This window comes from Nestor notabilis, unplaced genomic scaffold (genome assembly GCF_000696875.1).
Source record: "Nestor notabilis isolate BGI_N333 unplaced genomic scaffold, ASM69687v1 scaffold8432, whole genome shotgun sequence".
Classification (NCBI taxonomy): domain Eukaryota; kingdom Metazoa; phylum Chordata; class Aves; order Psittaciformes; family Psittacidae; genus Nestor; species Nestor notabilis.
Window position 1 is genome coordinate 94,589 of NW_009916932.1, and position 13,907 is coordinate 108,495.

Here is a 13,907-nt window from a genome sequence, read left to right on the forward strand (position 1 = left end):
ATTATTTACTAATGCTGCAAGCCACAGGTATAAATACAATATCAACATTTTAACATGCAGAAAACACATAAGGATCTCTGTATGCAAATCTACACATAAGTAAAACACACCTCAAAATCACATACGGAACTTACAGTCTCTCTTAAAAGTTATCAAAGCATGTTTATTGCAATCAGATTTCCATCACTTTTCTTAGCAGAGACTTCAGCTGTGACAAGCTCCAGTGCTAGGCACCAGATACCAGCACAGCCACAAAGTCAAAGTGAAAGCTGCAACTCACCCAAGTATTTCGGGTAAAAATATTCCTGTAGGAGGAAAAACAAAACAAAAATAAAGATCCATTGAATACTATTTGCTTTTATAGCCATATTTATTTCAAAGCTGCTGTTAGTTTGGTGGTCTTGGCATGGTAGTGGTTTAACAAGGTCCAAACACCAGCATCCTAATTTCTTTTTATTCAGAGCCAGAAGTAGCACAGTATCACACACGCATTTTGTCTTTTGAAAAGGAAAGAAATATTAGCTCCAGTCTCCAGGTCTTTTTTTCACTACAGCTGACCTGGTAAGTGGCAGTGTCAGAGCATGAAGCCATGCACCCACTATCCAAGAGGTAAAGGTGATGGCATAAGGTAGGGGAAGGAAGACGAATCTAGAGATAAAACCACAGAAGGAAAGTACATTTAGTCACTCAGTGCCTCCTCAGAGGCCCTCTGCTGATGCAGAACACAGGCAGCATCCTAACACCACAACCACTAAAATAAACGGTACCTTTTGCTCTTACAATGACCATGCTCCAACTCTAAAAGCATCCACTGCCATTCTGCGTACTCCATCACATTGTGGAGGTGGTCTGCTCACATCAAGGAATAATAAAAATTTGCAAGTGAAGGGAAACTTGACATTCATTAATCTCAAACTAGCCTGAAAAAGGCATTCCCACTCCTCTCATGGTACACGGCCACGTGTTACTGTTCCCTATGTTGTGTCAACAAAGTGTAGCCATACAAGGACAACAGCAGTTTGCTGCTGTGATGTGGATCTAACTTCACATGTTAGAAAAACATCCAGCTTGGTGAGGCCTTGTTGCATGGAAGGGTGGGAGTCTGGCCCGAGCTGATGGTTAAACCGCATTCTTAAAAAAATACAAAAATTCACGGCCAGGAAAGAGCATTTCTTTCCGATTTTACTTCATATCATCAGCTTTTGTAATGAATAAGCATTAGTTCAAGTGCTCTTAAAATTGTTATTGGGGCAGGTAGTGAGAGAAAACTTGTGGATTGTATCAGTGTTTATGCTTTTTTTCCTTAAAATGAACCATTTCTCAGCGAATTGTGAAAGCATAATTCTATTTTCTACAACATGAGCAAATTTTATATACCACTATCTGCAGTGAGATTGGGACAGTAAACATCCTGTATTCTACAGAATTAATTTAATCTATACCATGTGCAAGGTAAGAAACTATTTTATCTTGTCCTCTTATCACAGATGTTTGGATAAGCTCATGCATATATGCAGGCATGTACATACAACAGAGACAGGCACACACCGTGATCCAATTTGACCCAGATTGTCTAATGCAATCAATTGCATTGCTGTCATTCACCAGAAAAATCAATTGCTTCTGGCAAATATGCTCCATGAAACGCACCATGTAAATATTCAGCCTAAATCATGAAAGCATCAGTAAAGAAGTAGTTTACACTTACTCTGATTTTCAGTTCTGACATGAGGGTAACAGGTTTGGCAACTTCTGGGATTGAGCTTTGTAGTACCTCTTCGGGTTAACAAACTGAGTGAGGAGCTCAGACCTCGCTATGATCCCCTCTCCCTCTTTTATTTTTAAGGTTTAGTTTCGGAAAAGACAAGTGAAAAAAAATACAGTCAAAATAAATGTAAATCTAAGCAGTCTAAGTACTCAGATGAGTGCCCAGCTGTGCTATAACCACAAACTGAACCTCGGCCAGTACTTGAGGAGAAAAAGATAGCGGCATGTGATGAAATATTCCAAACATGGGTTTTATTATTTCCCTTTTATTAAGTGTATGATGCAAGAATGTGCAGATGTGTTTAACCACCAATAGGATAATCCAGACACTGGCAAGAACAATTTTTTCTGCACTGACAGGACAAGAAATAGGAGCTTTCATATTCATGGCCACCAACCTAATTGCTTCAAATTAGTGATGGCAAAGGCATAAAACTTCATTTTTCCCTTGACCTCTGATGAATGAGCTGAGTGCTAGAAAAGTTGTATAGAGTTTACTTTTGCATGAAATATTATGGTAACTAGTTCTTTTCATTGCACAAATAACCTTTCAAATGCAAACTGAGTGTATATTGATTCAAACCAGTTGAACAGTAGAGTGAAATTCCAAAACACTGTACCACCACAAGCTACATTTCACAAGGTACGTAAGAGAGGCAAGTGATTTAAATGGGAGGCTATTAATAGAAATCTAACTCAAATCTACTTGCTGATCAGAAGCTCTTCTCTGGGTCTATGGGACCTGCTGAAAATACTGTTCTAAAATAAAGTAACATGATCGCAGGTTCTAACATCAGTCATTCTTGTTTGATTAACTTTCCAATTTTCTCTGTAATTAGTTTTCCTTACAACAGGCTTCTAAAAATACAATGGCAATGTATTTCCATTCAGGCAAAAGATTAATCAAGAATGAAGGATGAATGATCTTCCACCTTGAGAAAATGAATTAAAAAAAAAAATAGGTAGCAGTCAAAAAATACTTATGAGACATTTTCCCAGTTAGAAATTCAAGTTGTGCCTAATGTGCACAGAAAGACAGCAAGATATGCATTATCCTCATGTGAGCACTCAACTCTACAATAATGCCTTTTCAGTCTTCTGTGCTGTACTAAGTCTTAATGACCGACAGAGGTCAAAAATGAAAACTCTATAGAGGGATAGGTCCCTGTTAAAAGTCTGAGACTCATCATCCCTCTACCAGAACTAAGATTCTGTTACCATTTTGCTTATTTCTTAACTAGTCACCTTCAATTTCAGGCTCACCAAACACCGACAGTTGTTTAAACTGTGACCACCGTGGTAGCAAAAAAATCACCACAGAATTATACTAAGTGTTAAATTTTCAGCTCGGACTCCGGTAAAAAAGTCTACATTTAAATGCTGTCAGCCCTTCCTCTTTGGATTTGCTTTCCTAATTAGTGCTTACAATAAAAGCAGGAGCAATGGGCTTTTTAAATAAAAAGCTATAAACAAATACATGTTGGACACAAACATCCTCTGTATAAGCTGCTGTACAGACACTGACCTTACCAAGCTTTCTATTCAATCTGTCCAGGAGCAATGTCCCAGTGCATGCAAGAGGAAGACAGTACCTTACAGAACCATCAGCCTCCGTAAGAGACCGACCTTCACACAGTTTGGACAATTCCAACCTCTGCACCTGCTTCTACCAAGAAAACCTTAACGTATTTCCGCCCCTCCTCTTTGTGACCCAAAACACTTTCTGCCTGTCTGGTTCCCGCCTGTCATCCAGTACGACTGGAACACCAGAAGCTTCAATAGTCAAGGGCCTGGCACCAGGACACCTGCAGCCTGCAGACTAGCATGTAGGATGAGTTACACATCATGTGTCATGTACCACCAGAAGTATAGCTCAGCAGGGATCTCAGGTGAAGAGAGTGAAATAGGAGAGTGTGGGAAGTGCCTCGCATGTACAAGTCTCCACCATTTCAGTGAAGTGGAAAGTATGGCACGAGGCCAGTCCATGCAGACAGGTGATGACTTGTTTATTTCAGCTCACTTCAAGAACTCTTCCCTTGCTGTCCAGCTGACAGAGCTGTGCTTTACCAGAAAAGATTTAAGCCTTACTGCCTGTACCCCTTTCACACGAACACATCCACATGCTAGAAGCAAGGTTTTCAATGCATTAAACATAATCAGTGTTTTTCACAATAGTAGTGCAAAACCTAAGAGTCTGTGCTTTTATTTCCGAGAACAGCAACATGAAGGTAACAATTCCTAGGAGGTCTGTGGAGTTGAAGGGACAGAAGTACCTACGTCAGTTTCCCTGCCAAAGGAAACCTACAGTGACAGGGGTCACCATCTGTTTTCAGCTCTCCCTTAATGGTAAAATCCAGAAGTTTGTGAAATTATACTGAGTATGCATTAGTCCTGCTGCATTTTTAGAGACGATGGAAGAACAACAAATCAGAACAGGCGTTAACATGACTCACTGTATAAAAATAGCCCTTCTGAAAACATAACAATGACCCTGTCTACACCAGGAAAATGTTCTCACTGTCGCTTAAAGTAATTGACATCATTGGAAAGCTCAGCCAAAAGGGCCTGCCAACTGCTTCTGTCTGTTTTGCTTGAGGACTAGGTCAGGTAAGCCTGATCAGCACTGAATCTAATCCAAATCATGTTTGAGCTGTAGTGGCAGCATATAAAAGACGTAGTTTACAGAAGAACAGTTCATGTTCCTGGGCAATGGGCTCTTAGTGGCCCTGCTTGAGGAGGGGCATTGGACGAGATGGCTTCCAGAGGTGTCTGCCAACCTCAGCCACCCTGTGATTCTGCGACTGCAGCACTGCTAACACTGGAGGATCTCCCAGTCTTGTGTTAGCACTAGTAATTTCTAAAAAGCACTTTCTTAGTTACCTCTTAGAGAGCAGCAACAACTCCCACATTATGCCCTTTTCTTATTTCCATATAATGACTCTCCCTTTTCCTCTTTCTCTCAGGACTCAATGTTTGTCTTGGGCATGGCCAGACCTCCCTGTTTATAAATGTACTTCATGTTTCCACACTGCGGTCCTGCACTATCCTTGCAAAGAAACAGCTGCTACCAACCATAATTTGCTATAACATAGTGTTTGACAGTTGTTTAACTGTTATGACCTAAGAATGCAAATCTCAGTAATGCTCAAGAGCTCTCTGCATCTTTTAAAACTCAGCCCTAGGCTTTTGATGCCTGGCAAATCTCACACTGACTAACGAGGCCTTCCTCCCCTACAATGTAATTAAGCAGTCCTGCAATTCAGAATTTTAAATATGTAAATAGAACCCATAGTTCTAAAAGTTATGTTCAAATCAATGCCAAGCTTCCCTTCTTATTGTGAGGACACCTACACTCAGCCAGGTTAGTTTGCTTTGGGCCCATCTGCCTTCTCCATGCAAAGAGCTGAGAGAACTTCCCTCCACAATTCGGCAAGCAAGGCTTTAGAGAAGAAAGCAGCTCATAGTACAATACAAAAGCACCCTCAAAGTCTCATCTCCTACCACCAAACTTATAGCTGCTTAAGGTAGCTTTTAGATTTTGTGTCCATTTGCAAAGTAGCCACACTGTCCAGCTATTCTGGTGCAAAAAGACTGTGACCGCCCCTTTGACCATCTTTCCAAATAAGAAGCATTCAAGATCACCCTCTCCAGCATCACCCATTTCATAGAGACTAGGCATCTCCACAGAATCCTGAAAGCTCCATACAAAACCCATCTATTGCCACAGCTTCCCTTGCTCTGTTCTGAGGGGTAAGACAATTTCCCAGCAGCTTACTGAGATGGCACTTCAGCAGAAGATGTTGCTCTGCAATGAGAAAAAACCCCACTAATGATTAGAATGCACAATTACAGGAACAAAAGTAATGAAACGAAAAAATAAGAAAAAAAACGTTCCTGTATGTCACAGCCAACAAAATCACAGGTACTTTACATTTGTGAAGTTGTAGGAGGGACAGAGAGGTGATTTCTATATGTGGCCTGAGGTTTGATTGCACAGTAATGGTGTGAAATGGATGTAACTGATTCCAAGGGCCAAATATTCCAACAAAAATAATTTGTAGAATGATTCCAGTGAGTTTGTTGCATGTGCTTTTAAGTTATTCTTCATGCAATCCAATCTGAAATGCCTTGAGGTTTCCTCCGCTGCTTCAAGACTGAAAGGCTACTTTCCCTCCAGCTGTATTAATGTGCAATTTGGAAAGAAGATCTCTATTTAGTAACAGATCTTCACTCAGCGTTGCTTTTTGAATGCCTGTTTGTTGCAATAGTTACAATACTTTTATGTGGTTAAACTAGCACTCACTTAGAAACTTCTGTCAAATTAAGCAAAACAGCGTAAGTAAAAGTCTGTCTCCAACATCCTATATTGTGTCATTACTCTGCACTTATTTAAGCCATATTTAAAACAGAACAGATAATATATCCCATCCCACACAATTTAAATGTTTGTGATCTCTCTTATAGGCATGTTATCCATGTAACATTTTATATATGGAAGTGAAGAAATACTGTATTTTTCCCCCTTCTGCAATTTAATTGATGTTGTTCCTTGGGATTTTGCTTACCTCCAGAGGTTGCAACTCACACTAACAGCCTTCAGTCACCTTAAGAAATTGCTGGATTTGGCCTCAGATGGGACAGGCAAGCAAGGAATAGGGAAGTGACATCTGAGACAACACTAGACCCTTGTGATAGAATCTGATCTCATACTTCCCTATTCATTATTTTAATAACTAAGTAACTTTTGCTTTTCTGTTCCTGTCCTAAATGTCTTCTGGAATTGAACCAGGACTCCCTGTTCCAGGAATCAGCCAAAAGTGGTAGCTCTCCAGATGCACATGATTTTGTACAGTGCAAGCGTGACCCGTTCTCCTTTTACCTCTTCAATTATACATCCTTTTGTCCTGGCAGGTGTGCAGAGTGAAGACAACACCAGCACTTGTCCTCTTCCCTGGGTATCCTCCTTACTTTCCAACTTTGCTTTTCCTCTAGGTGTCATTCAAAAGAACAGTAAGAAAACCCAAAACAATAAATAAGGAAACTTCCCAACAGTCATGTGCATGTGTGGAGACCCTCTAGAACAGCAGGTCATAACAAAACAGTGATGAGGATAGAGATATAGAAGGGAGACTTGCTGAAAAACTTCAATCAGATTCTCCAGGGCTTGGTTGTTCATTGACTTCTTTGACAGCATGAGCTGTGACAACCCCTTCTGCTTCTCCCCTGACAGCTAGCCTTCCTGTCCTAAACCAGTGCTATCCTTTGCACTGTGCTGGTGCAACTCTTTGTGAAGCTGCATGGTTAACTGGACTGAGGAACTGATCCAGCTACAAAATGAGAATTTTTCTCTCTAGACTACTCTTCTTTAGATTGGTTACTCACAGTGGTCTATGCAGTTGCACAAATTGCTGTGCAGGAAGGATGAACAGAATAGGCAAGCGAGTTGCTTACTCCAACTACATCAGCTGAGCTCCCAAATGTGAAATCAAAGCCTGAAAAGTAAGTGGAGGAGAAGTAAACCCTCTCCTCAATGTTTCTTACTTGATTTTTATGCAGCTGCACTAATAAACTGAATTAATGCCCAGCAGGCTGTTCCTTTTTTTTTTTTTATTCCTTTTGGGTTTTTTGTGTTTTGGTGTTTGTTTTGTTTTGTTGTTTTTTTAATAAAAATAAATGAGCCCATGGTCAAAAAAAAGATTTCTTCATTTTTTAATTGGATTTTCTCTCTCACACATATTTAATAAAGCCTATTGTATTCCCCTAAAAAAAACTGACTTACCCTAACTTTATCTATTTTTTCCATTATCTTCCTTCTTGACCCAAAGCTGTATAATCTCTTTACTTCAATTTACCATTCCTTGCATCTTTTTCCATTCTATCTTAAACAGCCCCTCAATGTAATATTAGCCACTTTTGTCTTCCCTTGTTCCTTCCCTCCTGACGCACAAGAGGGTTAGCACATAGCACTTTCATGATGCGGTGTCTCAGTATTTGCAGGTCTCTTCTGAACTTCTGGGCTAAACTCACGAGTGGAAACACATTAAGATCAAGTAGGCATGAGTCCAGCAGAGCTAATAGAGCTGTGTCTGCTTCCACCAACAGCAAGCTTTGTTCACCATTTTCAATAACTTCTGATAATACAGCATTCAGCTAATAAATGCTTTCTAAAGCAGGCAGGAATATGTTTGTCACCCTCCTACTACTGAACTCCACCACCATAAATGCTGTGTCTGTACTGCCAAGTAGATACATGCATCCTGCTCCACAGTCCCAACCTGTTTGCCTTCCGGACCAGTTAGACCCACTGCATTTTGGCACAATGCTTTCCCACCCTGTGTTTCCTTTATAAGAAACTACAGGGAGAAGAAAGAAAGGGAAGGGAGAACACCTTATCGACACCCAGATCTCAGCTGGGATGACACTATGGCATATATCTGGTCACTCAAATTTTTCTACTTCCTTTTTCTATCCAGCAATACATTCCTGGGCAAAAGTCTAATCTTCCTATATTTTCTTTTTCAAAATCTTTAAGTAGGTACCACTGTGCCTGGGAATCCATTCTTCCATATAGTGAGTCCAAGCAGGCTAAAGCACCAACACAGTTTTCCAGTGACTTTTTCTCTCTCTCAGATGAATTCTGCACCGACAAGAAAAGATACATCAATTTATACCAGCTATAAATCTAGCCCTTCCTCCACACTTCCAAAATGCCATAACAAATCAGTATATTGAGAAGAATTTCACAGCAAATAAAACCAGATTTTTGCCTGATTCTAGAAAGGAATATTCTATACAGGGTTGATGACATCTGTATTTAGAGATGATACCAGTATTTTTCATGTCTAGACTACATAACATTCACTAAATTACTCCAAGAAATTTTACACTCCTTAACATTCCCAGTAACTCCTCTCTTCCCCCTGCATGCCTTCATAATTTTCTGGTTAGTATTTACAAATGCATATTTACCTTGCTATTCTTAGAAATAAGACCTAAATATTGTCTGCCAAGCACCCCTCCTAAAAGATCAGAGTAAAGTTTGGATGACTCTAGTCTATGCATGCAGCTCATCTGTGTTATCATGACCATGTCACATAATGGAAAAAATGAAGAAATAAAACCAGTGAGCCAGTAACACTGTGAAAACCAACCAAACTGGCCATTATCACGTCCCGTACATCGTTTCATCTGCATTTTGACTTGTCAATAAAATGTCAGCAGAAAGAATGCTGACATTGCTGAATGCTTTGTTAGGATCAGTAATTTTCAAGACATGACTGCAAAAAGCCCTGAAAAGCCTTGTCTGGTCTCACTGCTGCCCTTGCCATGGGTAGGAGACTGGACTAGATGGGTGGACTAGAGACCTCTTCAGTGCCTTTCAAGTTACCCTGTGATTCTCTGACAGTGTTTTATGTATCTAACAGGCCCTAGATTTTAATACCAGTTTGGACATAAGTCCCTCAAGAAGCATGAGAACTTTTCATGTGCCTGCCTGTGAATCAGATGTTCATTCTGCACACATACAAAAACCAACTGGCCTTCCAAGGTAATCTGTTGAGGGACAACTCCATAAACCATAAACACAGGTGGCCAAGCTGACCTACATCAGATGTTTCTGGTGGGCCTAACACCTTTCAAAGTATTCAGCATGGCAAATCTAATGGTGACCTGCAGGAAGACCAGTAATTCTTCAGCAATAAAAATACCAAGCAAGATGTGCAGTGACGGATACTGTACTGATAATACTGTGGTACCAAATTACAAGAGGCTGCATTTGAATGCCTTGCCTATGCTGAGCCTTTCAAAAGAGAGAAACTGCTTGCACATTTTGCTGTATTTAATCATCAGTGAAATCAGCATTTCCAAGAACACCAGTAACTACGCTCCCTTCTGCCCCTTGGATGACCACATTTTTAGAACAGGTCCACAAAATTCCAGGGCAGTTTATCAGTCAGTTAATAAGCTGTAATACCTTGACTGCATACCAAGCTTAAATATTTCTTCAGTACTGCTTTTTAAAAGGCCCCATCAACATTTCAAGTAAGATAACATTCTTATCTCAATATCCAAGATACTTTGCAACTTCATCCCGTCTATCACACCTAGCTTATCTTTATAATAGATCACATTTAGAAACAGTTCTCATACCTCCCATGAACATGTTTTCCATCCATATTTTTTCACAATGTATTATCTCTTCATGTTTCTGTTTGGTACCTCATTTTAGCAAAACAGGAACCATCCCAGAATTCTGCTGTAAATACCTAAGGATGTTATAGTCAACATCATGTGAAAGATAGGCTGCAGGACTCATTAAGCCAGGCTCACACTTGTTTTTACCATGTATAGTCATACAAATGGCACAGACTGAGTTTTGTTCTGCTCCCTAAAAAAAAGAAAGCAATCTAAAAACGTTTCAATTGATCTTCCTTCCTCCAGTCTGGGTGAGCTGATATTTATATTTTTCGTAACATAAAAGACAAAAGCTTCACTGGCCTGCAAATGAATGGCTGTTTAGCCCTGCCTAATACACTATTCTTAGCAGTTGATGTCAGTCATCACACATGTGGCAACACCCGCATTCAGGTTTCAGAGAATGTGTATCTCCTGCTGACTGCCTGCAGATGTTCCTTTGGAAAGCTGTTCACTGAAACAATGGAAGGCATGCAAAAAGTGTGCCCTGAGATATATATAATATATACATGTATGTATATATATAATGCATCACACAAGCTATGCTACGGCCTTTCTTCATCTGTCTGATCGAATCACTTAATGCGTTTTCCTATCACATATTTAAGTCACAGGTCTTGAAATTAGGCCTTGAAATTCTCTTCACAACCATAGGAGAGTTAAGAATGACATGAGTTTTAAGGAAGACTCATACCTTTCCTTTACATTAGATCACCTAATGGGGGTACAGGGAAGAGAAACAATATTTGAGCTCATATCACAAGGTTTTCTTGAGGTCAGAGAATTAGCAAGCTATTAATGAATCTCAAATTAACCTCCAGTTGTCAAGGCTGCAAGACCATTGCTTCCATGGGACAGCAAACAGCCAAATGCCTACATTCATGCTCACCTGGTGATTTAAAGCATAAAACCTGGGAGATACAACAGCACAGATGAGCAGTGCACTGGTGCGCTCCTCACAGCTTGCCTACTACAAGGTTATCCACAGGTCTCAGTGCAGTGCAAAAAGTAGCTGTAGCTGTTTCTGCTATGACCTAAGTAGTTAATCCCTATGGCCAGGTTCAGCAAGCAGAAACAAAAGTTTCAGCCTTCCTAAACTACATGGAATCATTCCTGGCCAATAAAAACTCCTCTCTTTACCAGCATGGACCATCTGCAGCATGACAACATGCTGAACTGTGACTGCAGTAACTGTAATTTCTCAAACTGCAAGGCGTTGTTTATCAACAGCTTTCATCTTTCCTGAGTTAAGTCTCTCAGATAGCATCCTTCTTCTGTCAGACACCAGGATATAGCATCCTGGTTGTATCCCATACAGCATCAGTGAAATGACAGCATGGTATCTTCCTAGCATTTAAGAAACATTTCTATTACCTCAGGTGCATATTAATACTCAAATCCACAGATAGTGCCAGAGGAGCAGTCACCTAAGCCTTACAAAGCACTGGAGGCTTCCAATGTGTAGAGTATGTAGAGCCTGCATACGTGATCTCTGCCACCGTGCATTAGAAAACTACTACTGAACAGCAGCTGCTGCCTTCACTTCACATACTGATTGCAGAATGGGTAGGAAGGGCCATAAAACGTCCTGATAGGTGGCAGACTTGCTTCCCAGCCAAACTGAAGCAAAGTAGCAGCAAGGAGTAGGACATGCTGCATGTAACAAGCATATTCACAGCTCTTGAGAGGTTTGTGTCTCAGAAAAGGTAGGATCTTATGTCACTGCAGATTTAAAAGTGTAATAAAATACAGTTCTTTGGTGTAGAAGCTCATGGAATAGGTTGCCCAAGGAAGTTGTGAATGCTCCAACCCTGGAGGTGTTCAAGGCCAGATTGGACAGAGCCTTGGGCGACGTAGTTTAGTGTGAGGTGTCCCTGCTCATGGGAGGGCGATTGGAACTAGATGATCTTAAGGTCCTTTCCAACCCTAACTATTCTATGATTCTATGATTGTATGTAAAATAAGCAAGGGCAGAGACACTAGAAGCTCATCTAGCCTTAGTGATATTTCTGCAGAGGTTTTCAGAACTAGACAGAGACCCAGCAGTAGTAACAAAAGAAATGGACCCAAAAAATTGAAATTATTTGCAATGATAGAAGATCTGTGTTGTCCTGCAAAACATGCTTAAATGCATGATTGAACCACAGACAATTTATATTACTCATTAAAAAAATGTAAACCAAAGTGATTTCACTGCTTTCATTACAGTAGGAGAGCTGTATATTTTTTCCAATATACAAAATAAGTACTGAATATTGTTAAAGACCCCTGACACATTTACAGAGTCCTCCACCCTCTAATCTGATCTATCAATGCATTGCCTTTGGCTGCTTTCGTGGCCAGAAGCCAGCTAGCAAAACCAGTGACCTCAGATCACCTTTTTTCCACAGTAATACAAAATCACATTTGGAATATTCTTTTCTGCATTCGCTACTATACAGTGAATACTGAGCTTAAAGTTATGTTACTGAACATGAATATGGAAATTGTTGTGCCAGCTACTCTTGCCATATTACAGTTATCCGTACTCAGTATTAGCTCAGTTTTAGAGGACAAAGACAAACACTGCTGCATGCAGATGCACACGTCCACATTAGAGGTGTACCATTAAACACTGCCTGGGCAAGTGCTCCGTATTAAGCTCTAAATTAAAGATTGTCAAAAACAAAAGCCAGCATCATGATATTTTTGCTGTACTTACTACTGCCTTGTGACATCAAGCTACTGCACTGTATATCCAGCACTGAGCCTGCTAATAAAGCACACATGTCAAGACTTGTCTGACTGAAGTATAAAACATCTCCTGAGTCCCTCCCTTGCCTGTGGTGTGTTTGTGTCTCTGCGTACACACACACTCACACACTCTCTGTCCTATCTTCTCCCTAGAGTATCATACTATTAACAGGAACATGCTGTGCAATACCAAGCTTCAGTTTGAACACCAAGAAAATCCACTTCCCACTGCTAAATCAATGCCAGATAATCTCTGCAATGAGAACAGACTATCCAAAACAGCGTAGAGAGGAGGTGTAAAATAATTGGAAGAGGAAGCCAAGCTTAATGAAGCAACACAACTGCAACCACATGCTGTCCAAAGTGAAAAGAAGAGAAAGTCAGCCTGGAGAAGGCTGGAAAAAGTCAGCTGTGTCCAGTGTGCAGGCTGTAACTGTGAATTCACATTTAGTGTTAGATGTGCAGCAATACCAAGTTCTTGTACATGTGCTCTCCTGCTGTTGCAGTGGTATGTCCTGAAACTACTGATTCCAAAATGCTGACCAAGCTGAATATGGCCCAAAAGCATTACAGTGTATTTATGACACACTTCTGAGAAACCCCCCCTGTTCTGACATATGCCACAACATTAAGGGGATTTTAAATACAGCTGAGATGGGAGGCTTAAGGAAAGAGGGATGGTAAGGTGTCCAGACAGAGAAGCCATGGCATTACGTATCACTGATCTTGTTCCATGGATTCATACCATGGGTGAACAGGGACCTTCTACTCTCTGGAGACAGCAGTCATGCCAGCAGTTGCCAGGCTGGACCACTCTCCCAGTCCATCCTCATGGAGCCATTTTTAACCCTAACCAGGCAGCACCGACACAGCCCTTGCACAGGCTGGGTGCTAGTTATGCTGGGTGGCTTATAGTCATTCACCTAATGGTTTCAGCTTCTCCTTCTCCTCCTTTTTCTCCTCCTCCTCCTCCCAGTGGCTTCCCCAGCTGTGCAGGCAGCTGGCACCGAGGCACAGATGGATGGAGGGATGGAAGGATGGAGGGTGGGAGGGAGGCAGAGAGGACAACCCACCCCAATCTCCGCAGCAGCTCTGCGTCCTTACCGTCTCGGGGTCGTTCTCAAACACCTCTCGGGCCTCCTCCTTGCTGCAGTGTTCCTCCACACACTCCCTCTCCAGATGCCCTTGCCTGGTCTCCTCGAAGATCTGGTAGG

At 41.0% G+C, this 13,907-nt stretch overlaps 1 protein-coding gene across 1 annotated transcript in view; it reads right to left on the minus strand.

Annotated features, from left to right (window-relative positions):
* The window catches only part of GAS6 (growth arrest-specific 6), a gene marked incomplete at its 5' end in the record, with an annotated part of 38,782 nt that extends 24,880 nt beyond the window's left edge, over positions 1–13,902 (minus strand). Inside the window, 2 exons of the mRNA XM_010024834.1 lie at positions 281–305; positions 13,798–13,902. Coding sequence (XP_010023136.1) covers positions 281–305; positions 13,798–13,902 — 130 coding nt within the window. The remainder of the gene's footprint in view (positions 1–280; positions 306–13,797) is intronic.
* Between the last annotated feature and the right edge of the window lie 5 nt (positions 13,903–13,907).